This window comes from Tetrao urogallus, assembly GCF_951394365.1.
Source record: "Tetrao urogallus genome assembly, chromosome: 2".
Lineage (NCBI taxonomy): Eukaryota > Metazoa > Chordata > Aves > Galliformes > Phasianidae > Tetrao > Tetrao urogallus.
Genome location: NC_136814.1, coordinates 43475924 through 43503873, shown reverse-complemented (window position 1 = coordinate 43503873; position 27950 = coordinate 43475924). Strand labels below are relative to the sequence as shown.

Sequence of the window (27950 nt, the reverse complement as noted above, 5' to 3'; positions counted from 1 at the left end):
GTTCCTCGTCGGCCCCTCGGACTCGGGAGCGCGGCGCTCGCGGCTCGGAATCCTCCTCCTCCTCCTCCTCCTTCCTCGGGGAGCTCCCTCCCCGCCCCGCCCCTCCCCCGCCGGCCCGCCCGATCCCGCCGGGCGCCCCGTGCCGCCGTCGCCTCGCTCGGCGGAGCTGCTGCGGGCGCTCGCCCTGTGCGCGCGGGCTTGGAATATGGTTGGGGAAATGGAAGCCAAGGAGAAGCCGAAGCCGAGCCCCGATTACTTGATGCAGCTGATGAACGACAAGAAGCTGATGAGCAGCCTTCCCAACTTCTGTGGGATCTTCAACCACCTCGAGCGGCTGCTGGACGAAGGTACGCGCCCCGCCCGGCCCGTCCCTCCCCGAGCCGGGCCCCTCGCGGCGGCGTGGGCAGCGCCGGGCCTGCTCTGCTCCGCTCTCTCGGTGCGCCCCAAACAAAGGGGAAGTGCGGGCTCTCCCCGCCCCGGCCGCTGCCTGCGCCGCGGGTCCCGGCTCTCAGCGCTCCCTCCGCTGCGTTTTTATTATTAGTAGTATTTTATTTTCCCTTTGCTCCCGTCCTCCGGAGATGGGGGGGGGGAGGAAGGGGGGAAGCGGAGCTGAGGAATGCGCTCCGGGGGGAGGAGGAGGAGCGGGGCCCGCGGCGCGGCCGGGCCGGTGCCGGAGGGGGGGAGCGGGGCCTACGGGGGGCGGGGGGCCGAGCTCCGGCCGCGGCGCGCCCCACCCGAGCGGAACGGCCGCGAAGCTCTCGCGGTCCCCTCGCGTGGGGAGAGGAGCGGGCCAGCTCTCCTCCCGGCTCTCCCTTGTATAGAAACTAACTTGAAAGACTCGTATGTGCGAGTTGAGCGGGGAGAAAAACACCCCGTGCTTACGAAATGGCCTCGTTGGCTCCGACCGGGCGCCGGCGGCCCCGGGGGCAGCTTCTGCTCCGGGAGGGAGGGGAGGGGGTGCCCCCCTTTGTGCGCGGTCCCGTAGGGCCTCTCTCTGCTGTTGGATAACCGCGTTTGAGGGGAAAGGGAAAGTAAAGGTTAGCAACTTGGTGCGTCCCACACGGCTCTCTCTGTGTGATAATTGCCCCACTGTGCTGGAAGTCAGGCTGGGCGTTCGTTCGTTCGTGGTACTTAAATTTGCTTTCTGCTTGGGTTCACACGTTTAGTTTTCTCGTTAGAAGCATTTATTTTCACTTCACCTCAAACTCAGGCTTTATGCAGACCTGTTCGTCATATTTAGTAGCTTTGTAACGCGTTCTAAATCTAGGAATTATTTATGCAGCCTCAACTTCTTGAGATCCTTTGCGTGAAATTACCCAGTTTCATAATCTCGAGTTAGGATTCCTGTCTGTGGGCATAGTCCTCCTTGATAACAGAACTTTGGGAAGTTGTTGACCTCGGAAGATGAAGGCGCTGGTTATATTTGGTAGAACAACTCCCCGCCCTCTCCAAGACTGCAAAAAACAGATAGATAGTGGTTGTAGTGCTGCAAACACGGCGTGTCAGGAATGGTGTCTTCAGAACGAGCAATAGAGCAACATGAAAAAGTGGACGACTAAAGAATAAGGACTATGAAAGTGGTATATTGGGAGGTTCTGGTTTTACTTTCAAGAATTTTGGGAGATGAAGTTACAGCAGAGAAAATCTGGATGTGGAAAGCAAAACTACGTAGAACTTGGTGTGTTCTTGTTCACCCCAGGAAACATTCTCTTCAGAACATTTAGAAGTATAGGAAACAGTGAGAAGAAACATAACTGAGAAGAATTCTTCATTTTTTGTTTTTCGAAGCCAGAAGAGCCTCACAGGGATTTGGTGTTGGAGTTCAGGATTCCAGAATCTCTTCAGCTTTATATTCTTGACCAGAGGAGGCCCAAATTGTTGTTTTTTTTTTTTTCCCCTCAAAATACAGAAGAGAGAAAAACATTTTCTGTACAAAAAGGACACACAAAGGAGTATCTGAAAACCAGGCATTTTCTGAGATTTTAATTTTTTGAAATACTAAATGCACTGGAAATCTGTTTTCTGAAATATCTCAATTCCCACATGAGGGCTGTGGGGACTTTCAGAAAAAAAGTTGTCTAAGGGTTGTGTCGAAGCTCCTCTTTGTGCACTTCATTAAAATAAACCAAAAACTGGGTTTCTAAACAGTCTCAAGAATATCTCTGCGATCCCTTTAAGCGTTTTTGCTTTTCCTGTTTACGTTGGCAGTTGGATGGAAGTATTGTGGAGGCAGAAAACTTTTTGGAATGTTGAAAAAAAAATGTTTCATGCAAATTAGTAAATTGCTTGAAGACTTCAAAATCTGAACACTAAGGGGCGCCAGTTATTTTTTTCTGAAGCGTGAGACTGGCCTCTGAACGCCATTAGGAACTTGAATAGCAAAATTAACTCATCCAGGAGCACATACCAAAGAACGACAGAAATAGTTGCGGAATTGTATGGGTTTCGATGTTGGTATGGACTTGTATGCGTCCTGTGAATATAGGCGATATTGCATAGGTGGGATAGACATAGTGATGCACAGCTGAGAGGCCAGAGCAGCTTGTTCTGTGCAACAGTTGTCCTGGCTGCCTAAAGGCACCCTTTTCACTGCTTTCAGCTGTTTGCTGCGTTGGCGTTCTCCAGCAAAGTTTTGTAGTTTGCTGGAAGAGTCTGTAAGGTTCAGAACGTTGCCTTTAAAGTATAATATTTAACACTTCCATCAGTTATTTCCTTGCACCCACGAGTAAAAAAAAAAAAAAAAATAAAAAATATGAGGGACAGGTGTCTGAATGAGTTGGTTGTCTGTATGTAAAAGCATGTAGTGTTAGTGTTTCCCCTTGACACTGTGGGTTTGGTGTGCTGCTTCTTGCTTGGAATTCTGTGGTTCAGATGGTGGTGTTTCCATGCTTATTGTAGGCCATTTTCCTGAAGGTTCTGTTTATGTTTGAGAAGTACAGTAGTTCCTGACAACTGTCGGACTGTCAGCCTTTGTAATTTATCTTCTATCAGCCTAAAGAAATAACACCACAAACCTGGGAGCCCAGAAGAAGCATGGGATTACTTTCTCTACCAGAATGCACATCTTTTTAATTTTTTGTTTTACATGTTGACATTTGAAAACTAAAATCAGACAGCCTTGTGTGTTGATTACTCCTTGTAATTGTACACAGCAGGAAACAGAAATGAACTCAGAGATTTAGACAAACGATGTGTTTAATCTGAGTAGTTCTCAGAATGTGCATCTCATTTTTGGCCTGTTCCTGTTATCCAAAACACATCTTCCTTTCTGAACTCTGTCCTCATGTCTGATCTATGAAAATCATAGTGCTTAATTTAGTAAATGGTCTCAGCTTGACAGCATTTGTTTTTAAGATGGGCATAAGTGTGAGCAGTATATAGAGGGAAACTTCTGCTAATGAACTATTTCATAATGAAAGAGGAAAGTCACAGTTTTGTTTAGATTACAGATATTTTTGTATATGTGTGCTTTCAACTTCTTATGTGTAAATAAGGCTTTTGTGGATTAGTGAGGATGTTTAAAGTGCACATCATAATAACTAGGAAACTGGATTGTTTTTATCAGCCTAGTGCAAACCTGTGGGAAGAGAGGGCTTTTCCTGAACGTGGAATAGGCTGTATTTCCTGTAATTGTTTGCACCATCAAATGTGACCTGATTTTTTTTTTTTGGTACTTGAACTTCTTAATATTAACTTTTATGATTCTAACCCAGAATATACATACATGCACACGTATGTTTTGGGAGAATAACTTTTCCCTGTTGTGTTAAATGAATTGTTGTACCATCTTTTTTGCTCTATTTTTTTAAATAAATGAGACGTTTTGAACTCTAATTGCATTCTGAACTTCTGAAATTCATGAGTTACTTTAGTTTTGCTCTTTCTACGGACTTTGAACAAATATACCTAAATTATAAAATAAGATCCATGTAATGTAAGTATATTTAACTTTTCTTGAACCTGTTGCTTCTCAGAAGGTGATAATTGATTGGAATGGATGCAGATCTAACCTGTGGCCTAGACTTTTTTTCCAGAGGGTTTGAACAAAAAATTCATCAGGAATTCCTTCTTCTTTAAGCTGAAGGTGACTGAAGTGTGCTTTTCCTGAAATATGAGTTAAGCCATGCGTCTAGCTTTTGGAGAGAAACCTAATTTGATGTCGAGTAGGCTGACTGTGCTTGAATAGCTGTAATAATAAAACATCTAGATAGGGGTTAAGGAAGATAACTTTTTCTGGTTTGTTGCTATCAGCTTACTGTGCTCACTGAAGAAAATATGTGTGAGCTTGCATAGTTCAGTGCTTAAAACTGCAGTTTCATGTCAGTGTCGTCTTACCTAAAATGTCTGCTTAAGTTAGGACTGGAGAACTGGCTTTGAGTGTTGTAGATAAGTTCTGCCTTGGAAGTTACCTAGTTACTTTTGTGCATGACTGTGTTGTTTGTGGTTATGTAAATGTACCCTGTGTTTAGCTACGGGTTTGCTGACTTGCCAGATTTGATGCAGGGTCGTTGGGCGCATTAGCATGACTTTTTTTCACTTGTATCGGATCATGCAATAAAAAGCCAAACAGTGTTTCTGTACAGACCATGCCTGGTACTGCAAAGTTAAGAGATGAGAATTTGTTAGGATAAAAACCTTGAATCATTTTTAAATCTTATTTTCAAATCTATGATTACCTCATAATAATGAGGTTATAGAACTTCTAAAACTTAATTTTGAAAAACCTCATGAGAGTTGTTCTAAGTTGTGATGTTGTTGATAACGTGAAAACCAAAAGCTGCATTAAACTTAGTTGGTTTTGTTTTTAGCTTGGGAAGAATATTTAAAGCTTTCTTTCTTTTTCTTTTTTTTTTTTTTTTTTTTTCCTGCAGCAGCACAGTTAAATTGCTTTTGGAGCACTGACTGGATTGCAGTCACTTGGCATGTAATTTAAAAAGATGATGGGTGTTACTGTATCTGATAAAAGTTTGAACTTAATTAAGCAACTATTTAAAGCTCATGTTTTGTAAGCAGTTTGTTCAGTGTTGCTTACCAATAACTGATTATTGAAGTGTCATGGGTGTTATTTCTTTTAAAGTAAGAGTAGCCTCACTAGCCCTCCTTCTGCTTAAGAGCTGCTGGGTAAACAGGAGAAACCTGTTTGAATTCCATCATTCTGTTTAGTGTTACTTGTCACACAAGGCTGGAACTGAATTGGTATTTTTTCTCATCTGAAATAGTATTCAACATTTTCCAAAGTATGTGGTGTAATTAAAACATCTGCCCTTGCCCCTGTTAGGAAACAAGTGACTAGTACAGATTAGGTTACAGGTTGGTATGCTGTGTTTTTGTAGCTTGTAAAGGAAAAAGTGAGGATGTGTTTGGTTAATACTATGGTAAAGGGAAAAAAAAATCTGAGAAGCACTTCATAGATTTTGAAAGAGTACTTACAGTGTCTCAATTGTGAAAATTAAGTCCATGTACATCAACAGAGGAGAAAAAAACAAATTCTGGTATTTTGTAAATGCTGTGTCTGGAGAGAAGGCCAGACGTGAAATGAAAAGTTCTTTTTGCAGTCGACTTAACTTTTTTTGATTGGCTTCTTAAATTGAAGCTTTCTTCTTCCAAGTACAGTAATTAAGTCAGCAATGGGATGCTGCTTAAAATGTTTTGAGTTGTGCAGAGTTTACTACAAAAGCAAGTGATCTGTGTTGTCTTCACTGATTGTAACTTTAAAATATTGTCCACGGGAACATGTATTGTTCCATGTAGCCCGTGGTTGACAGGACAGGCCTGTGTTCAGGTTAATACACCAGGCCTTCCCGACAGCTCAGGCTGATTGAAGCACTGCAGGACTGTCAGGAGGGCTCTAGGCTTGGATTTGAACACTTGCATGGAGAGATATAGGGTGGGAGGAATGCCTTGCCAAGAGAACTGTGAAGTAATGAAATGCCCTCACTCACTGACCCTCACCTTTATTGAAATATAAGTCATGACTTCTCATTCAGATTTTGTGTGTTTTTCATGTATTGATTTTAATCAAAATACAGATTTTGACATTTATTTTTATATTTTATTACAATTTTAACAATCCAATGTTAAAAAAACAAGTAGAAACAGTGAAAGTGCCAGTGTTTTGATCTCAATATACTTAATATAATTAGCAGGGTTGCTAGAAACACCATATCAGATATCTGCAGTTTTCTAGCAGGAGTAACAAGGTCTGTGAGGCACGTTGGAACTGCTCCTTGAGTTTTGAGACAGCTGAGTGTAACGTTCATAAAATCTAAATTAGATTGCATTGCTGTGGTGAGGCAAAGAGTGTCTGAAAGTTGAGCAATATTATGTTCTGTCCTTTTGACTTGAAGAAAATATCCAGAGTTACCTTTTGCAGGGCAGGTAAAGTCATTTAAGTCATTTTATTGTTTGTATTGCTGTTGGCTTTTGTGGTGGGTGGTTTTTTTTTTTTTTTTTTTTTTTTTTTTTTAACATTTAATAGGATGGGTGAAGCAACCATGCTCACTTTAAAGAGAAATAGCATCCAGCTTCATTAGTTGAGCTTGCCCCATGACTGCATTATTCTTGTTTCCATTCCTTTTTTTTTTTTTTTCATTGCTCTCTACTTGGCTATTGGAGAAGGGCAAGAAAGTAGTGCAGGTTAAAGTTGTTCTTGTTTGTTTGTTTGTTTTGTTTAGCAGATGTTAGTGTTCAGAATCAACATGGTTATGCAAACAGAAGTTTTAGGATTTTTCTTGTTGAGCTTTAAGAATAGCGATTCAAATTTTCAATTAGTATTTTAATTTCCATTTGAGATCTTATTTTTATACTTGGTGTCAAAATGCAACATTTTGTTTCTCAATTCATTGCAAAAAAAAAAAAAGAACAAATCATTTTGTTGAGGGGAAATGGCAATAGATATTTAATAATGGATTTTGCTTTCAGTGATTTTTTTTTTGGCATGCGATTGGTTCAGTAGCACATTGAAAGTCAAATTTCTGAGTAATTTTTTTTTAGAATATTTTTGCTTTGTGACAGCACCAAAATATTTCTAATTTTCTCTGTGTTGAAGTAGGTTAGGTAAGGTTTCTGGCACCAGCGTGTACCCACCCCTCACCTCCAAGTGATTTGGTACTTTGTAACTTGTTTGCAGTCTTGAAAGGCTGGACTTGGCCTCAAGACAGCAGTTTGTAAAGGGAGTTAGATGTGGAGCACTTTGTGTAATGAGTGACTGGCATTTCAGGTTCTTTGTAGTGGGATGTGTAACAGTTCTAGTGGTATATAGCCTTATAGACATTAACACCTCAAGACTTGATTTGAATGGAAACATGACAGGAACTCAAAATCCTGCTGCTTCTCTGTGAAGTTGCATGGTGGTAGTTCTGGGGGGTAATGCATTGGAATGGGGGCTGAGGTGTGAGAGGAGGCAGAGGATGATAGTGCAGTATCTTATACCTTTGTCTGCTGGATGGGTTCCTGGTTTGAAAAGTCAGTTGATACTCTGGACTAGTCAAGGTTTTGTGAGTTTGTTTTTGTATGTTGTTGGCTTCTCAGACAGAGCGGAGCTGTGATTGAGCTCACCATATGTGATCTCAGAATAGTTGCATTGGCTCAGTGGCTGAGCTAGTTCAGTGCTGAAGATGCAGAGCAGAGGTTAAGGGGGAAAAGTGCATTTGTTTACACGCTTATTTTAAAATTTGCAACTCCTAATTGGATGTCAGCTGATTATGTAAATGGTCCATTCAAAATTTTAAGAAGACAGCTGTTTTTGGACTAGCCGACACTAGATGGAAACCAGACTTTGCCGAACTGTTTAAATGCTTCAGCAATTTAAATAACAAACTTTACTGTTTTGATTGTGCAATTCAGAGTAAAGAGCTACTTTAGAAATCTCTAATTTCTAGCTTGTGGAAATCCCGAGATCCTAGGATATACCGAGTTGGAAGGGACCCACAAAATGTCCTATCCCAGTTAGGGTATCTTTTCTTCATTAATGTCTGGAAGAGGAAATATACCTATGTACTTAAAAAAGTAGACATCAGAGTCATCTGATGTTACTGAATCATTAATAAAAAAACGTAATGCCGATTATATGTATTTAAATGGCAGTTCAACTAAAACTGAAACAGCTGATGTTGCTTAATTCTTTTATTTTTCAGACTTTGAAGGGATGCAGGTCAATTAATATTCTTAATGCGATATAATAACCTGTAAATAATTATGTCCACAATTAATGTGTAATATTCTTTTTTTTTGGTGTAGATAAAACCAAATCCACTTCTGTTTGCTGTGGGATACCTCTGGTTTTGTTGCAGGAAAGGATGGGAAGAAGAAAACAAAAATTCTGTGGCCCATGACTCTTGCTTTCAAGCAGTACTGCTCATTTACTTGTACTGCTTTTAGTTAATTTCGGCTTGTACGTGAGAAAAGAACATGAATGTTTTTTCAACAAGTTGTCACCTTCATTCCCCCCTCCCAGTGATTAACTTCCATACTAACTTTGCCTAAAGGCTACTTGATGAGAGTGTTTGATAAAAGTTGGCTTGCGTGTTTAAGGCTAAATGCTGCATCAGGACCGGCTGTCTCATTTGGAGTATGTTTCTGCTGTGAGAGCTGTCTGTGCTGTGTGAGAGCTGTGCGTGTTAGATGATGGTAGAGACAAGTTGTTGGTTCTTTAATTGCTTAAGTATCGTGCCATAAAGATAAATGCAGTCAGAGAGGCTCATATCCAATCAGTTTACAAGGGGAGGGAATTGCTATTTCACGTTGCTTGAAGCTTTTATGGAAATCTAGTACTGCCTCTCAATTAACCTGGAACAAATAAGACTCCTGGTATGGGTTCTTTTGTACCTCCTTTTCACATAGTTCTGACAACTTTTCTTCAAGCCTGGTTGCTAGTCAAACCAAATTTGGCACAGGTGATGTTGTAGGAATTAGAAATGAATTCTAACCAAAGTTGCATCAGACTGGTTCTGTGTATATATTTTGAGGACAGAAATGATGTTTCAGTGTGTCCTAGCTGTAAAATTTGGGACCACGGTTGCTTTTCAGGAGAAGCATATTTAACTCTTATAAAGTCTTTGCAGAGATTTGAATCTCGTGTTTTGAATTTTCTTCTGTTCTTGTGTTCATTCTCTGTGGATAAATTTTGTGAAAAGACCGATGTAATCCTTTGGGTAAAAATCTGAAAACAACATTACCTAAAAATGAAATCTGCCTCGGAAGGAACTGAGAAATGTGGAACTGACTTTCTTGAGATACGCCTACTACACTTACAGAATGAAAAAGAAAAACAACAAACCCTTCATTTTTTAGAGACCTGTGGCATTTAAATACTTAATGCTAATTTGAGAAGCAGGAGAATATCCTCTGTATATCAATTTAGTATAGAGTTTATTGAGGTTAAATTCTACACGGGTTGGAGCACTTCACATTTCTAATGATTTGTGTGTAGCTTCCAAGGAATCAGGCCTAAGCTCTGTCTGTTGGTAGTGGGGTACATAAAACTGGTGCCTATTGATTTAGTAACTGTATTTTATTCATACCTATTCATGAGGAACCTTGTTGGTTCCAAATGGGAGGTTTAATGCACACTGAGGGTGCTTGGTAGTGCCAAGTTTTAATACTGTTAAGTGTCTTCAAAAAGATACTCTTGCATCAGCCTCAGATTAACATGGGATGAATAACAGAGCAATTCATCAACAAGGCAGCTCAGAGGATTGTCAGCAAGAAAGCTGACGATGATGAATTGGCAAGAGATGGATGTTGCGCTAGATAGCCACTATAGCTAACAGTGGAGTTTGGGGGGATGGCAGTTGGTATTTAGGTGTGTGCTGGATAATAAAGCGAGGAGAAGCCACACTTTGCTTGGCTGAGTAGAAAAGAAACATGTCCCTCCTGCAATTCAAGATGGTTACTAAATTCAACATCTTAAAACGGCAGATAGACAACTGGATTATACTTTAGTGAAAGACATTTACGTCGATCTTTAGGTCTGATAAATGTGGCTTGTTTGAGACAGACTTCTGAACTTCCATCAGTGTTTGCGATCTCAGCAGTCTTGGTAATTAAAAGAATATATATATATATAATTATGGTGTAACTTTGAGGCAAATTCTAAACTTAATTTTCCTTCAGGTTTTGCACTCAATCTTCATGGATCTTACAGCTCTAATTACTTCCATTTTTTAATTTCATTGATTTTTTTTCTAGGATAATAGTTATGAATCTGAGGAGCTTAAACAAGAAATTGTTTTTTTGTTACTGTTAAAGCAGTAATGTAACAAAGTGGTTTTTGTCACATGCATGGGTCTCTCTAATGCCATTTAACATGGTTTGTGCTTGAATTGTTGAATTTACCAGTCACTGTTATATCAAGTTGCTGAGCACTTGATGTGTAGAATACTGTTTAAAGTAATAACACTTGAGTTCTTCGTGGGGGTGCAGTTTGCTTGTAGATTTGTATTGCATTTTTCTCTTCTGCATAAAGTAGTTTGGCTGCTGAAAATTTTAAGTGATTCGTAGTACCTAGAGTGTACCAGAATAATCAGGAAGATACTTGCTGTGTTCTGCATTTCTTGAAACTTTTATTGTGTATTCTTAGTGTTGAATTTCAGATACAAAGGCAAGGTACTAACATTGCTGACATTCAAAGAGGTTTTATTCTGGTTTGATTAGGGATTAGTAGTTGATGGGTGGCATAAGCTTTTATAAACATATTTATTTTTATTTTTTGCTAGGAATGTGATGGAGTGGATGTAGCTAGTAATGAAACAAGAATATTCCTAGGCTGATAAGAAAACTGGTGAAAGATAATGCCACAAATATGGATGTAAATACTCTGCACCTATCAACACTAGTATCATGAAAGAAATAGCTTTAATAGTGTAATACTTTTTTTTTTTTTTACTGTGTAAGTAGTTAAAATAGTTTTTATCAGAGCAGAAAGGAGAAAATTCTTTCCTGTGAAATACTGGCATTTTAAACTGCGATGTTTTTCTGCTCAAAAAATATTTCTAATTTACAAAAACTTAAGTTGTTACTCTATTAGCTTTCAAACGTTATGAGATTCTATACTGTTTGCTGTAAAGATTTGGGAAAGTGAAATGGTGCTGACTTAAAAAGGTGTCATAACTGTCATAGTGTGAGATCTGGAGTAGCTTGTCATCTGGTTTTTTAATTGTTGAAGTCATTGAAGATTTCATGTAGGGGTGTGAGCACTGATCTTTTAAAACGTTTTGTTTCAGCTGCTCTTTCAAAAAGAAGAAAAGAACCCCAAAAGAATTTTTCTGTATGCATAAGCCATTAAAGTGCTGTGTTTCCTCGCAGTGTTGTAACATGAAGTAGTTTAAAATACTGCAGGTTGAATATTAATGAATCATTAACTTCATTATGTCAATTTAGCTTATTTCTGGTTTGTTAACTGTAAGGAAGGGGCTACACAGATCAGTTTCCAGGTAGTTTTCCTGAGATACTCCAGCAGTAGCGTAAGGGAAAACCTTGTTGCAGGTTAACTGGCAAAACCTTTTCTTGGGAAGGAAAGACAGATGCTTTTTACTGGCATTAATATTTTTACAGTGTAATCAAAGTTTCCTTCATGTGCGCTAACTTTTTCCAGCTTAATCTATACTAGCTTTTCTTCCTTTTTTTCACACTGAGTTACTCTTCTTACTCCTTTACCTAATGCTTTCTGGCATAGCAAAGAATTTCAAGCAGATACATTTCATACTGTAGTATTGGCAGGCACTTGTACAAAAGATAACTTCAGAAAGTTTTGTCTAGACCTTACTCTTACAGTCTTACAACACTCTGGACTGCATGAAGATGTTTTTTGATGTGAGACCTCCAAGATCACCATCTCTTTGAAGTGTAGAAGTCATCTTTATTTTGCAAAATTAGTGGAGCTATGTGAAAAGAAATGTGAGTTACCAGGATAGTGTTTCTCAATCTATGATCTGCAGACCCGCTGCCTATGAAGTGTTGTGGAAGATAACAAAGGAAAGGAAGTCTGTTGTTGGGAGATTTAAATTTGCTGCGCTGAGCCTTTACCTCTTTTGGGAACTTTTTGTTACTCTGAAAATGGGTAAGGTTGAAGACCACTGATGCAAGGGCATTTTCATTGGCCTGTTTCATGGGCAGAAGTAAAATTTTGAAACAGAAAACTCCAAAGAGGTTATGGAAACAATTTGAATTCACTGTTACATACAGTGAAACATGCTTTACTTATCTGAGTTTTCTCTTTCTTAGGACTTATTCCTATTATGTATTTATTGACATTGTGAGTGTAATGATGTTTTCCCTGGATGGGATGTAGAGAATCTAATTATATTTATTAAAAATGTAAGAAGTGCGGTCCAGTTTGCAGCACTGGAACTTGAAAATACTTGTTTTTTGCAGGCGTTAATTGCTAAAAGATACAGCCTGCTGAGTTCTGTATGGTACGCTGTCACTGCATAATTCAAGTAGTAGACTGTATTTAAAAGCATCTGCGGTTTTCAAGTAGAATTCTATTAAAATAGTCACGCTGCTGCCATTCGTAAGTAAAGATATTAAAGGAAATTCTAAATGTTCAAGTATTTGTAGCTGTAAATGTTTCAGGAAACTTTTTTTTTTTGTTGTTCTTCCAAACTTCTTCCCCTTACTGGAGAGTTCTTTGCACTGACAGAACCTACTGTTTGGAATCACTGATACACCAACTGGGGAAAGAATCAGAATGTAGTTTTCTAAAACCTCTAATGTTAGGTTTAATATATACTGTATGGATCCTGACAATGTAATCAATCCATTCTTTAAATAGAACCTTAATATGAAACCTGAATTATAAGATTCTTTGTGGTAGATCTAGGCTGGAACTACTGTAATTCAAACCTACGTTATATTTGGATCTTATAAAATGTTGCTTGAAAAATTGTAGGTGATTTACAGTGAGCATTCAGTTTACTTTTTGGATGTTAACTTCTGTGGTGGCTTATGCTTTCTCTATTTGAAATTTTGTTCCCAAAAGAGGCCTTTGTTAAAGTAACTGGAATCTGTCAGTGAAAATTAACTATACAGCTACAGTGTAAAAACTTCCATTGTACCTTGCACATTAGTACCCTAAGTGTTTTTATTCTGTAGGTAGCAGAGATCTTGGCTACCAGCAGGTTGAAGAGAATATTAACACAGAACTAATGTTTATGCCTGTTACTACGATGTGTGTGGATCTATGCACACACTCGCCCTCCCCTCCCACCCAGCTGTCTTTCCCTCTCTCCCTTCTGCCCTCCCCCTTCTCTCTTGTCATTGTGGTGTTGCACTAGGCAGTATCTCTAATTGTCCTCGAGGCAGAGCTTGCTTTGGTATCAGTATGGGCAAGACTTAATACGATTTGATTTTTTTCTGGTATAATTAGAAGCTGTACAGGAGATAGGTGCAGCTGGAGAGCTAATATTGCATGGAGGAGACCTGCTTCAAATCCAGTATATATCGGTTTTTAATACAATTTGATTCTCTATTGTTACTGTGATCATGGACTACATTCTAACTATAATGTTCTACTATTGAATCAAGAATATTTTCATGCAGCTTAGAAATAGCAGGGTTATAATTTAGGTTTCTGTTCTTAAAAATATATTGTTTTTAAACTTAAATTGTGTTATTACATTTGATAGCAAAAAATCATTTCTAAAAAAAAACCCCGAATTACCGTCTTAAAGTTTACTGAAGAAATATGGTGGTTATTACCATCCAGGCTTGGATACGGAAGCGTATTTTATGCTCCAGGCTGATTGATTAGTTAATCCCATAGATTCTGACAATAAAATTATCATCATGGTTTCAGTTAGAAAAGGCTCCAATCTCAACTTTTGCTTTAGTGGCAAGAGGTAAACACTGATGCTGCATTATCTTATCTATTTGATAATTTCATCCCAGAGTTCCGGAAGTTGATGTGCCAGTTGTTAAATGCATTGGGCTGTGAAGTAATTGGGACTTCAGCTTGCAAATACCAAGCTATTGTTTTCAGTCAAGTTGAAATCAGCTTTTTGTGCTGCACTGCAGTAGAAAGCCATTAATTAGCGTAACAGTGTGCCAGATTTTTTTTTCCTATCAAAAGAAAATTTCTAAAATTATTCAGCAATATTAACAAACATGTAGCAGATCTTGAAATTTAATTCTATAGTCATATAGGGCCTTGGGTTATCTTTGATTTTTAGAACTCGTGTTTATGAAATGTCTTTTTAGATTCTTTTTCAGATTTACACTGCTGCTAATGCCATGCAATATGTCAGTGTTATGAGTCATTGAAGTCTAGATGTGTCACATGAAATAAAATGGAAGTGCAATCCGGTATGATGTAAAACACATCTGTTGAGCAAGTTTTAATAAATTCTAATATGTGACTGTGATTTACTGAGTTTTTGAACTTGTACCAGTTAAAGATCAGACTTCAAAGGTGTAACAGTTTTTGTCTTTCAAAAAGGCGTGTAACAACTGACCAGCACTGCCACTGTTTCCAACGTTATCTTAATTTATGTGGCCACATAAAATGAAATGAGTTAAGATAACATCGTAGGGTAGGCTGGCTGTTGAAATGCATTAGCTTTTATTAGATATGAGTTGCTTGTCTGATAACAAAGTATTTTTGAAAAGCTGTGAGAGAATCACATTTTTGGAGATGCCAGCATTAGTTGTACAACTGAGTGGAATAATTTATTTAATGTGTGAAATTAAGCCATATTGCATACAGTGCTTGCTGTTTGGTCACTTCTAATATAATGTGATTACCTCTCAGTTTGACCAGCAACTTAGTTATCAGATTTGCTATAATTATGTTCTTGTGTTTTTTTTTATGAGGATACTGAGGGATTAAATTTTTGTTTTGCTGACTTTATGTTGTCTTCATTGTTTTATTGTGATTTACAGTCTTGTATGCTGTGAAGCACACAACTAGTTAGAATGTAATGGTAATGTTTCATAAAGATTTAGCGTGTAGCTTCTAGCTCATATGCACGTTGCTGACTACCACTTTAGTGCTTCAAAATAAGAGTTGTCAGCCTGTATTTCTATTAGTCCGTTAGAAGATCTTTGTTTTGTTTTTAAGCACAAGTTTTATGTTAGGTGCTACTCACTAAAATTAGTGTTGTATAAAAAGAAGCAAAATGAATACATCTGTTTTAATTATTTGGGGAAGAAAATTACTGAAACACATTATGCAGTTTGATTGAATTGTGCTAAATTCTATGGCTTCAATATGTAGAGTCAGCAAATATTTTTTTTCGATCTACTTTGCACACTTGCCCAAGAACTTCGAAGAAAATGTGGGTGACTTGGAGAGCATAAATATTAGTAGAACTGTGAAAGCAAAACAAACAAAAAAATCTGACTGAAAGAGTCCCTTTAATATGGGCAGAAAATATATGTGGAAAAAAATTGTGTGATGCGTTTAGACAATTTTATACAGTTCATTAAAGGAAGAATTGCAAAATGGCTGTGTACTCAATATGAGAACTGTTTTTATTCTCAGAAATATTTTGATTAATACAAGATGAGCTTGATGTAAATATATTTGTTCTTTAACAGTCAACTTCTAAGCACAGTTCATAGGGGATGGTGTGGTGGCTTTTATTGAAGAAGGTGAACAAAAGATACTATCTGTGAAGAGCTCCCTCTGAGGTATACCTGCTGTTAGGGCTTTTTCATGTGAGTGATAGGTCCTTGCATTACATTGGAGACACTAATGTCTGAATGGATGTGATGGCTGCTTCGGAATGATGCTGCTGTTAGCAGTGAAAAATGTCTTCCTTACGATTCTTGTGCAGCAGGCTGTGGAGTGCAGCACATTTTTATAATAAAGGTGATGAATTTAATCGCAAACTGGCAGCCAAATGGAAATTGCAGACCTTGATACTGGGAGAAAATTGCCTATAAAGCAACTCCTGAGAGAGCAGGCTTTAAATTTATCCACCCATTTCGACATTGAGGAGAACATAGGAATTGCAGGATATTTTGCTTGGCCTGTTTAGTGCAGATGGATGACACTTCAGTCTTCCTTTATTTAAGAACTAGATACAGTTTGTTAAAAGAATGACCTTGTTGCTTAAACTTTACATGTTAAGGCTTTCAGAAAAATCCATTCCGTTATTTTCTTGAAACTTGCTCCTGTTACAAAGCGGGACCTAATATGAATAATGAATAGAAACTTTCCTACTGCTTCACAGATTTCCCTGTATATATATCGGATTTAATCCTTCTGTTATTATATATATATATATTTTAAATGTTTTATGTGTATAATTAAAGGCTCTTTGCAGCATTGCACAGATGTGAGGAGCAAAATCCTAAGTGATTTAACTTGTCTTCAAGTCCCACTCACTGTTCTGGAAATATAGTGCTTTGTCTGATGATACAGTGTGTCATAGAAGCCCAACGTGTGAAAGTTATTAATGCAGGTACAATTCATTATCTCTTGCTTTTTTGATTTTTAGTAGTACAAATTAGGTCACTCTGAAATTAATGCCTGCATGGAAACTACTACTGAGCAGAAAAGCACTGACAGATGAAATTTTCATCTTCAAAATGCTATTTTTCAACATAGTCACCAGTATTAGCTGTGTATTTTTTGCCAGCAGTGAACAAGAGCCTGCTTTCTATGCTCATAAAAATGTGTGTGGCCACATGACTTGTCTTTCAGGTCATCGTCACCACTGCTGAAATGCAGTGCCCTTCACTTCTGTGTGCTCACATACACTGTTTGATCTCTACAAGCATTCAGCAAGTGTTGATGAATGCCGGTAGGTACAGTTTTTAATGCATGGAGGAATTTGATTCCACACGTTTGCTTTATACTCACTTGCATGTCAGTTGCCATTGTGTCAGACTGCCCTTTGCTGCCATCTGTCACATGGCAACAACACGTAACAGAATGTTGGTGGGAAGGTTCAACCTCTACTGCCACGCCACCAACATCCACTTCTGGCACCGTGGGTCAAATAAAATAGGAGGCATTACTTTTGGAGCAACCCTCATGTGTGCTGATATTCTTCACATATAATAAATGTGAACTGTATTTGCAAATAAAATTGCCATTTATGGAAAGCAGTATTTTAAAAGAATGTTTTGCCCCCTTACTTTCTTTTTTTGGAATCTTACTTAAAGATGATATAGATTGAATCTACTTGAATTATTTCTATGTGCAGATGCTTAGAGTAGTAGATATTTTGAACACCTAATTGACATATTTCACTGCAACTCTTTGGAACAACAGCTTTTTCGTTGCGTTCAGTAGTGATCATCTTTTGAGCAAAATTAAGAATGAATAGCTTTTGATTTTTTCATAGTCTTTATGGTGAAGGTATTGGAACATTTAATAGCGAAACGTCAGGTGTGGAGTTTGGAAGTATATTCTATCGAAGATGTTATTGATTCAGTTGCTCTTCTGACACATAACATGGGATGATACTCTTGGCTAATTATTGCATAAATACATTGATAATGTGGTAATTCCCAGTTGTGAGTAAATAATACAAAAAAAACACCTTCATTTTAAAAAAAGAAAGATTCTCTATGGTAGAACACTGCCTGATTTCTGAGCCATTGTGAAACTTTTTTAACAAGTATACGATAGTGCTTTTTTCTAGTTCCCACTGTAACTTTCACTGTAACTTTGTTCTGCCTTGTAGAAAATGAACTTTTGGCAAACCCAATGAACGATTGAACAATTTTATTTTTTTTTTTTTAAAGAAGCTTTTCCTTTCCTTTTTCTTTTCTTTTCTTTTCTTTTCTTTTCTTTTCTTTTCTTTTCTTTTCTTTTCTTTTCTTTTCTTTTCTTTTCTTTTCTTTTCTTTTCTTTTCTTTTCTTTTCTTTTCTTTTCTTTTCTTTTCTTTTCTTTTCTTTTCTTTTCTTTTCTTTTCTTTTCTTTTCTTTTCTTTTCTTTTCTTTTCTTTTCTTTTCTTTTCTTTTCTTTTCTTTTCTTTTCTTTTCTTTTCTTTTCTTTTCTTTTCTTTTCTTTTCTTTTCTTTTCTTTTCTTTTCTTTTCTTTTCTTTTTTTTAAGAGGGCATTAGGGTTATGAAACTGTTGTGTGGTAGAAGAAGTTGAATCTCATTACTGATGGCTCTCAAGTCTACCCCTTGACATTTCTATGTAGTTGATGAGCATCCTGTCCATTTTGCTTTGCCTCAAGTATAGATCAGTAGCGAAATAAAATAATGCTTGATCAGTTTTTAACTGTGTTTCTGTAATTGATGTCACAGGAATATCATGGCCTAAAATGCTTGAGAAATAGGTAGGTATAATCTCATTTTAAGTTTTGCTAATTTTGAAGCAAAGAATAGTAGATTCTTATGAACACCGTTTCCATTTGAAGTGCGACCAACCTTAGAATTCCTAGAATTCTTCTTTGCCCTTGGTAAATAATTTCAGATGTTTACTGATATCCAGAGTGGTGGATGTTCCACTCCTATGCTTTTTATTATTTTCTCACTTGTAAGCATTCCTAGGTGCCCATTTACTTAGGAGAGGCTAAGTACAGATTTTAGAGTTAAAACCAAAACGTTTATGTTGATAGTAAAAGAGTTTATGTCCAATCCATTTACCAAAAGTAACTTTTGTGTCTGGATGAAAGGTCTTGAAGAGAAGTTAGAGGAGACGGTTTTAAACTAATTTAGTGTAGAAGCTTGGTTGTGCCAAAAGGAGATTCTGGTTTGAAAGGTCCCTCTTTTTACTAATTCTGATATTCAGAAGGTCTCTTTTTCCACTAATTCTGGCATCCATACTGTTTCAGCTCAGTAACATGGAAGAAAGCTAGTCAAGTGAAAAAGGAAAACGTACCAATAGTCTTCTGCTCAATTAGGGAGTTGAACTGGCTCACTAAAGCAGAGCTGATGTAAGAGATGCATAAGGAGCTATGCTCTTGTTAGTGGGGAAAAAAAGCAAAGACAATGTTGCCTGTGTTTTTCTGGCGCAGTGTGCGCTTCAGATTAGTAGCTCTCCTTACCCTTCAAAGAAAAAGGAAGTGGTATGGCAACAAGTGATATGAAGTAATGCTAATCTGACAATCCAGATTTCTGATTTCGTCTGTGCTTTTACATATAATTTGGGATAAACAATTCCCTTCCCAGAGAACTCAATTATTTTTTTTGAATAGCATCTTCACGATCATAAGATGATAGACTTGGGTTGGAAGGGACGTTAAGAATCATCAAGCTGCAAGCCTGCTGCTGCAGGCAGGGCTGCCGAGATCTGGTATTCTGTCCTAGGATGAACTCTATTTTATCTCTATGATTTCTTTTTGCTTCTTCTGTAAAGCAGAGTGTGAATAATCATGTGGCTCACTGTAATGGTTGGTAGTTCTTTGGATCTACCATTAGGTCAGGATCAGCAGTAGTGTTACTGTTTCTTCTTCCTACCAATTAAATGTGTGTAGGCCCAAAGCATGTATGTTGCTGTTCATCTCTCATTACTTCCAAAATAATAATAACTGTAAAAAAAACAACAAAAACAAAAAGCAACCAAAACCAACCAAAAGAAAAAGGCCTGCAAAGCAAAAATCCCACAGCAGCAATCTCCCAGTCCAAAAGAGTGTAATAGCCTCTTAAAAATGAGTTGCAACTCATAACATGGTAAGATGGGACAAATCTGCCGAGGGTAGCATCTCCTTTGTACAGTGTGTGCATAATGCCCTATTTTCTTTGAACACAGTGGTGGTAGATATATTTCTAACTTTTTTTTTCCTTACTTGTTTTTGTTTGGATTGCGTGCATCTGCGCTCATCAAGGAAATGTGGGAGTGTTCTGCTGTTACCGTATCCTTGTCATTCATAGTTTAACTGCAGTTGCCCGTGTTGATAGAATTTGTAAAACTCTGTATTTAATTTTTATTCAGTAAACGCGTACTTTCAAATAGAACCTCTAATCATCCCCAAGTTTAGGAATTGGTCTGAGTAGCTGTGACTGTGGCCAAAAATATATTAAATTTTGTGAATTTTTGATATAAAACCTAAAGCAAATTTTTTTTTTTTTTTTTAAACAAAACAAAACAACTTTCTTTTATGTTCTTAACAAAATGTGAAAGTTTTGCTAGGAGACTATTATTTCAGAAAGAGAAAATCATTCATTTAATTCTTATATTTACTTAAATACGAGAAAGAACTGAAATATTCATCTGGGAGTTTAAATCTGTGAAATTAAATTTACCTTTTGCTTATTTTTCTTGCAAGAATGGAAGTGAGAGGAAGGAGATAAATTGTTTGCTTCTGAGTTTCACAAGTTGCTGATGATTCTGTAAGTAGGCAAAACTTAGTTTACTGACATGCTGGAAAAAAGGGAAGTTTTATTGAGTTTCTTAAGTGCAAGCTGTGTGATTCACAATCTTGAAATAATTTCATAAAATTTTGTAAGTACTGGGAATTGGTTGCTTAATTACACTGGTCTCTGTTGATCTTGCTGCAGAACGTGCTTCTATACTGACAGCAAGTGAACACTATTATTTGGGATCTCTTCATGATAATGAAAATTCTCCAGAGGCATCCAAATATCCCCAAATATTTTTCTCCTTTGTCATGTAGTGAACAATATTTCCATGCTTTGCTTTAATTTCTTGATCTAAAACAGGGAAACCCTGCAGAGGAGAGACATTCCCAAACGTGTTTTTTTAAACTTACTCCTTGAGGAGTTGGGGGTTAATTCCAGCTGCTTTTATAAATGGGATGCGAAGTGCCCAGTAATTATGTTTGAAGTGCGCAAGTACAGTTGAAGTCCTTTTGCTGTTCATGTGATATATATATATATATTTTCCTTTGAGAAAGCCTGAGAAAAGTTCCCTTTCAAAGTTTAATAAATAAATAAATAAAATAACAAGCCAATGTAGTTTTTTTGATTTGGAACTCATGATACTCATCAGGAAGACTAAGAGAATTTACCTAAGCGCGTCCTGGCAGGCTGAAGTGGAGTCAGCATGCTTGCAGGCTTTGAATTGCCATTGTAACTTGTGTTACTGGTTGTGTTTCTAGTTCCTTGCTACGTCTATGAAACTTTGTAAACTTTACCCAGAGTACTTGTTTGTACTTCTACAAGTGTTACTGTGTCGCAGTCTGGTTCCATTTTCAGTAACAAAATCATGTTGAAGTGATTTTTTTTTTTTTAAATATCAGTGATGGATGGAGGACCCCAGAACCCCTCTTCCACCTGTGTGTTCTGTTGAGTTTTTCTGTTTCTTTCTTTTTTTTTTTTTTCCCTCCACTTCTTTTACAGCATAATTGGAAGCTCTTACTGAGTGCTATGAAGGTCTTGTAGCCTGAGCAGATTAACTATTTGCTTGTTTTCTTTCTTTAGCCTTCCAGAATTATTTCAAAAGATAATTATTTCCCCCTGCAGCCGGTGTGTGGGAACAGGTGGGTGAAAAAAGAAAAGTTGGAGGGAAAGAGAGGGAGACCGCTAGAGATTATGAGCCTGGAAGGCTATTTCTAGATTTGACTGCTTTTGTGCTTAAAGCTTATAAGAACAAGTCTTGAATGTTAAATGGTGGAAGGAAATTAAGATTGCCTGTTCCAATTTAACATAGTTGGTGTTAAGATTTTATAGCTGTACTGTAAGCTTTGTGCTATTAGTAGTTGTACATGGCTGTGATCTAATAAGAAATGGTTCATCTATGAAAGCAGAATTAGCTTTTGGACAGTTAAAGTTGGAATTGGTGGTGTAAGCTGGTTCATAGCTGATACCTCATCTTAGTTTCATTTTGATGCTCCGTATTAGAAATTGAGCTACATCTTAGTGTAGTGCTGTCGCTCTTATTTGTAGTTTATTTCTTTGAGCTGCGTAAAGCAAACCATGAAATAAAGTTCAGGTAGTGACTTTTTGAGCGGGATAACAAATGTGATATTGTCTTTCACTTGTATTGGACTCTGTCATACTGTGAAGAAAAACACTCTTCAACATGACGCCAGTAATCATACTATTTTTTATGTACAAATTGAAATCTTATTTCAATAATGCAGAACTTGGGAATGTTTTTTGGAAGCATTAATTCCATGACTTCGATAAAAGCTGCAGATATAACTTGTGAAATGTGCCACACTATCATGTTTTTTTTTCCTCATCTGCCCACTTATGTTGTTTTTTCTAAACTAAACATTATGGGAGCTAGGAACGTACTGTACATTAAACTATGCTATATGGCAGAAATCTTATCATTCAAGTTTTAACTAGTTTCTGATACAACTTGTAATTAAGGTTGTGTTATATATCTTGCATACAACATGAGAGATCATTTAACAATTTGTTAGAGTTCCCAAAAACTTCATGCCAAGTATGTGGCTTAGGCTACAGTTGAAACAGTAATAAATTTAAAAAAAATAATGAACAGAAGGAAAAGTCTTAATAAAAGTGCATCTGAGCACTGAAATGTCCAAGTCTATCCTGCTGAATATATGATGTGCCTCCATCCAGTTTCTGGCTTTGGTGTTCTCCTATTGCCTTTGGGCGTGATTTACTCAAACATGAGAAAGACATACGTAGTTTCTGTGGATCTGGCAAATGGACTTGAGAGAGGCGGGCTCTTTCCTGTGCTATGTGTATTTCCTTCGTTTTCTTCTGAAACTCCTGCTTTAAGAAAGGATGATATTTTTTAGATGTAGTTTTGTGGAAAGAGTCACAAAGATGCTCTCCTTCAGATATCTGGTAATCCAGGCATATTTAGAGGTATGAGGGAGTGTTAGGCAGGAATTAGAATTGAAATGGAAGAAACTCCTCAAAAGCTGTAGGAATGAAGCAAGAAGGGACTTTATTATGGAGAAAATGTTCTTTGAGGGTAGGAGAGGGTTTTGAGTGGAGAAAAAAGAGCAAAAGCATATGTTCGGTAAAGGAAAGCGCATTGCAGAGTTGAAAGTAAACCCGAAGAGTTGGAATCTTGCCATGTCTTTACTGTCAGGAAATATCTATGAATGCCAGAGGCAAATTGTCTCATTTCTTCTCTGCTCCTGGACGGTATCTTCTTCTGCTGTCAGTTAATACCTTACTTCTTGTGGTAGAGGTCTTTGAATCTGAAGATGCCAGCTAGCTGACTGGTTGAATTTAGCATGTTGCCAGATAGGAGCACACTTGTTTTGTGGTGGTAAAACTGATTCATAAAATGCACGCAAAGTCAAGATTTTTTTATTTTTTTTTCCCCCCCTAATACTGAGATCGCAGTCAGCAGTTCTCTGAACTTTTTTTTCCTCTTCAAAGGCATGAAGACCAGACTCATTTTTGTGAAAGATCCTGCTGCTAGATTTCGGTGACTGTAAGAAGTGACTTGTAGAATGAAGAAGATGTTAGTAAGAAAGTCGTTCATTAAGAAAAAGGAAAAATAAGCATATTTTTGCTTCATGGGTACTTGTCACAGTTACTTGAAAACTTTCGGTTATCAAAAACATATCATTAACACACAAGTGTTTTTGTTGTGCGGTGTATGCATATTGTGTTGAAGTTTGTCTCTGAGTAAATTTCTGGTAAAAACAAAGGAAAATCCACAAAAGCAAAGAAAGCTTCAATGTAGAATATTTCATAAAGTGTCTGAATGCATATAGCACACAAGAGTATGTTCTAAGTTGCTCCATTACGTCATACATGTACTCCTCTTTTTTTTTCTTGTAAAAATACAGCAAAGCATGCTGTAAGAGTATTCAGTTTTCAACTTCAATAGTAAACATATGCATTGGATTTTCTAACAAATGATATAAATTCTACAATTAATTGTCTTGAGTATCTTACAGAAATAAGGAAAGACTTCTAGGTATTCTTTGATTTGCTTATAGTAAGCTTCTCAGAAATGTGCAGTTTCTTCAGATTTTTCATAATCTTGCTGTTGAACACCTTGGTTTTGAACAAGGGCACAGTAACTTGAGATAGAATAATATATATACCAAAGTAGTATATGTTTATTTAGATGCAAGGAAGAATTGAGCTTATTCATGAAGCCAATATCTTATTGATATGGTGTTTCAAGACATGACATAAATATCTGGTAATGATATGATAATTACTATTACTAATCAGCATTAGTAATTGTTAATTTGAATTCTGAAGAATGATTTGTCTTGAATAAATGGTGGCATTTCTTTTTTTTTTTTTTTTTTTCTTGAAATAAAAGCTACATGAGAATATTGTCAGAGTTCTCAGGGTGGATAAACGAACTCTTAAAAGTGAACAGTAATTTATCGAGAAATAATAACTTCACTTCTGAAGAAGATGCAAATGACATTCCTAAGGAAATACTGTGGGCATTTTTGTTTTATTACATTTTAGCTGATTGCTGTTGTGACATCCTTCTTAACTATGCTACATATGCTACGCATTGACAAAGTGAATAAGCTACCTTTGTGCCTGTAAACTAATGTACCTCTGCGAAGATATCTTCAGGATAGTTCTGAGTTGTGCTGAACAAAGTACTGGACATAGGTATTTTTTTGCATGGGACTACTAAACCTACCAAGACAAGTTTTCAGCTTACAAATCTGCCTAATGTGGGCCTGGTGTTACATGCCGATCAACTACTGTATTGTAAGAAAGAAAAGGGATGATTAGTAGACTCATCCTGGTCTATTTTATTCTGAATAATAATAAAATTAAAAATAATATAAATAACCCAAGTATTTATTGTTGTTTACAAGGATAAGCAAGGTGTGTACAGTCTCATTATTAGTGAAAGCTCTGTTATATTTCAGTATAGTGAGCATGGTTCTGTTTATTGAAACGAGAATCCATGGAGTAGATCAGGTAGTATAGTTTTTGAACTTCAATGAAGAGTATCTTCTGACCATTTAAAAACAAAAAAACGAAAGAACAAAAAACGAAAAAACAAAAAGGTGGGGGGAAGGGCAGAAAGGTTCTGAATCTGCTAATACCTGCGGCACTCAGTGTGCTTTTGCTGGTAGTATAAGAAATACTCGTGATGGAGGTTTCTTTGTGATCAATCTTTTATTTATTATTTTTTGTTGTTGTTGAAGGAAATCAAGCTTGGAAAGATGAGCTAAGTATGTTTTAACATACCAACTGCAAATTAAATTGAATGTTCCGTTTATTATGTGAAATAAAAATAAATAAAACAGAGGGCAAGTAACAGTAAGTTCCATTGCAGTAGCATACTAATATAGAAATATTTTTGTTTCTCAACTTATTGTACTTTAGTGGTGGTTGATTCTCTTCATTAAAGTTTTGCTGGCTTTGCATGCTTAGAAAGAGTTTGTTGCCTTGCTGATTTCCTGCCTGCTAGTATTGTGTTGAGTCAGATGTCTGAGCTAATGCATGGGACAAAAGGATGGACAGCAGCAAGATTAGTATACTATAAATCTCTTTGTTTCAGCTCGTGTTCGAGTCTGGAAAAATACTCAGCTTTAGTAAAAATGATAATTAAATTAAAATTATTTTAACCTTGAAGTTAGGTCTCAGTTCATTAAGGTTTACTTCTGTTGTTGCCAGGCTTCTTGTTTACATAGCTGTGTCTTCTAGAAGATTATTCAGATGTATGCATTTGTCGTGAATTCAAGCATGCTTTTGTTTGTTTGTTTTTTTTCCTCACGGTTGTTGAAAAATGAGCAACTTTCCAAAGTTGACTGGTTGTCTTTGTCACTTCAATGGGAAACTGAAGATGTTCAGTATTTGTTAATATGAGAACTTGGTGACAGTCTTTAAGTAGCACTGTTTACTTCATGCTAAGCAGTACTTAAGATAAATACACTTTTTTTCATCCTTTCAACATCTTGGTTATAGTATTTAGTCTTGCAATAATGATATTGCTAAATTTTTCAACTAATTTTATTTCTTGTATGAAGTTTTGTCACTGATTGCACTTGTATAATTAAGTACAACTTGAAGTAAAATAGAACTTTGCCTATTACCATATTTACTATTACCACACAGTTCTTTTAATGGATTCCTTTTTAGACTGATGCCTGAAATAAAAGGATGTTCAGTATCTTAAGTTCACTGTTTCTAATATAAGAATGGGGTCACAGCAGTCTGAGAAATCATCTGCATGCAGAATAATTTTCTTGGTATGTTACTTGTTTAATTGGAAGACTGTCTTTTAAGGAATCTCTGTCTCAGGCTATGTATCATATATATGACCTGAAAATGGTAAAATGTTCTAATTTTTTTTTCCTTTCATCTTTACAGTTGTGGGTTCTTCAGAATCCTCTCTCTCAAGTTCAGAATTTCTTTAATTGGTGAATTTAATCTGAGGCCAGTTTCAATTGTTTAATTTTAAGCAGATATTGCCCTTTGAGCTCTCATAGTGGTGGCAGTTGTCAGACTGTGGGAATGGGCAATCTTGTTCATTTTTTCTTTCTTTCAAGCCTCTCTGTTTTTTCTTGAATTTCTACATGATCCATATCTTCAGTATTCCTTGTGATTCAGCAGAGACATTTGTGTATGTTTATGTACTGCCTAGCTCGAGGAGTCTTAGAATACTTAAAAGTTTTTTGAAGTCACATCATGATCTTGATAACGTTTTTAAAATCAGAGCATTGCAATGGTTAGTCTGTTTGATGTGGTTGATGACTAGCTTGTTGATGTCAGCGTTAGCACTTTTAACCAAAAATTTTTATTTCCTTTTTGTCTTTTGATTAAAAGTCACATTTTCATGCCAACATAGGGCAGAACAAGACAAAGCCATGTGATAGGGAGCACTGTTTAAAAATTAGGATTGTGTTACTGCTGTGCGTAACCAATTAAAAAAATGTAAAAAAAAAAAAAAAAAAAAAAAAAAAAAAAAAAGGCAAGGTGGGGAGGGAAGAAAACTTGGGATGAGAAGAGCTAGTCTGTCCTTTTCAAATGGGTTAGATTCCAGTTGAAGTGAGCTGGCTCACTTGGAGGCATTCAAGGCCAGGCTGGATGTGGCTCTGGGCATCCTGGTCTAGTGGTTGGTGACCCTGCCCATGGCAGGGGGGTTGAAACTAGATGATCTTTGAGGTTCTTTTCAGTCCAGGCCATTCTGTGATTATACAAAGAGAAAGGATAAGCTTGCTATCCTTGTTTTTGAAATCAGTTTGTTGCAAACCTTACAGCTGGCCACGAGAAGGCATTTTGCAGGTTCTTGCAAAAGAAATGACTGAATTTTGATACTGAGAGTGCTGACAAATTGTTGAAAGTGCAGCCCACTTATCATTGGTGTGACAGTTTAATCTTCAAAAAAGTACTGCTAGATTGAGCTCAGAGGAAGAAAGAGAAAGAAACTAGAGTACTGACAAGGTATTACAGGATGAATTGAAATCTGAAATGTGAACGTTTTTTGTGTGTATGTTTATGGCTGCTGCATCTCTGACTGATACCACATTTTCAGTGATGATGCCCATAATTTAAAAGTTCTTTTTCATTTCTTCCAAGTTAAGGTGCTGTGTAAGCGAGACAGTGTTGCATATTTTTGAACTTTTTTTTTTTTTTTTTTTTTTGCCTTTTAAGATGCATTTAAATGTGGTATGCTCTGGGTCAACAGAGGGTTTGTGAGTGTTACCATGTTGGTCATTTTGTAGTTGGAGCACACGGTCTGTGTTAGCCTTCAGAGCATTTTGAAGTGAGGTTATAGTTTGTCTGTCTTTAGAAGTGCTTCAATAAAAGCAAATTGTGATGGTTACATTCTTCCTACTTTTTTCCTCTCAATTCTTAGCTAAACTATTTCAAATGCTTTGCTTACAGTATTGGATACTGCTTGAGGTAAGCAGCACGTTGTATAAATGCACTTGGAAGCAATGGCAAAAATAAAGGCATCTAGTTGCATTTCTGATTGAAGTTTTAATGGAACTTTATGGAAGGACTTATCTGTCATCGTAATCCCTGAATTTGAATCCTTTAGAAAGGTAATCTGCAAGTCTGAAGCTTTGTAATGTTTGTTTGCTCTATTGGGGACCTAGCTGACAGCAAAAGGATAGGAAAAATGTATTGTTCAAATACCTTTTAAATTTCTGAATTGATGATCTACCAGGAGTTATGTGCAATAATAATGCTTCATTAAAATATTTGCACACAT

The 27950-nt window shown here is 37.0% G+C and overlaps 1 protein-coding gene across 1 annotated transcript in view; it reads left to right on the top strand.

Annotated features, from left to right (window-relative positions):
- Positions 1-205: 205 nt before the first annotated feature.
- QKI (QKI, KH domain containing RNA binding) overlaps positions 206-27950 on the top strand; it is a gene marked incomplete at both ends in the record, with an annotated part of 129365 nt that continues 101620 nt past the window's right edge. Inside the window, one exon of the mRNA XM_079532620.1 lies at positions 206-347. Within this exon, the coding sequence (XP_079388746.1) occupies positions 206-347 (142 nt within the window). The remainder of the gene's footprint in view (positions 348-27950) is intronic.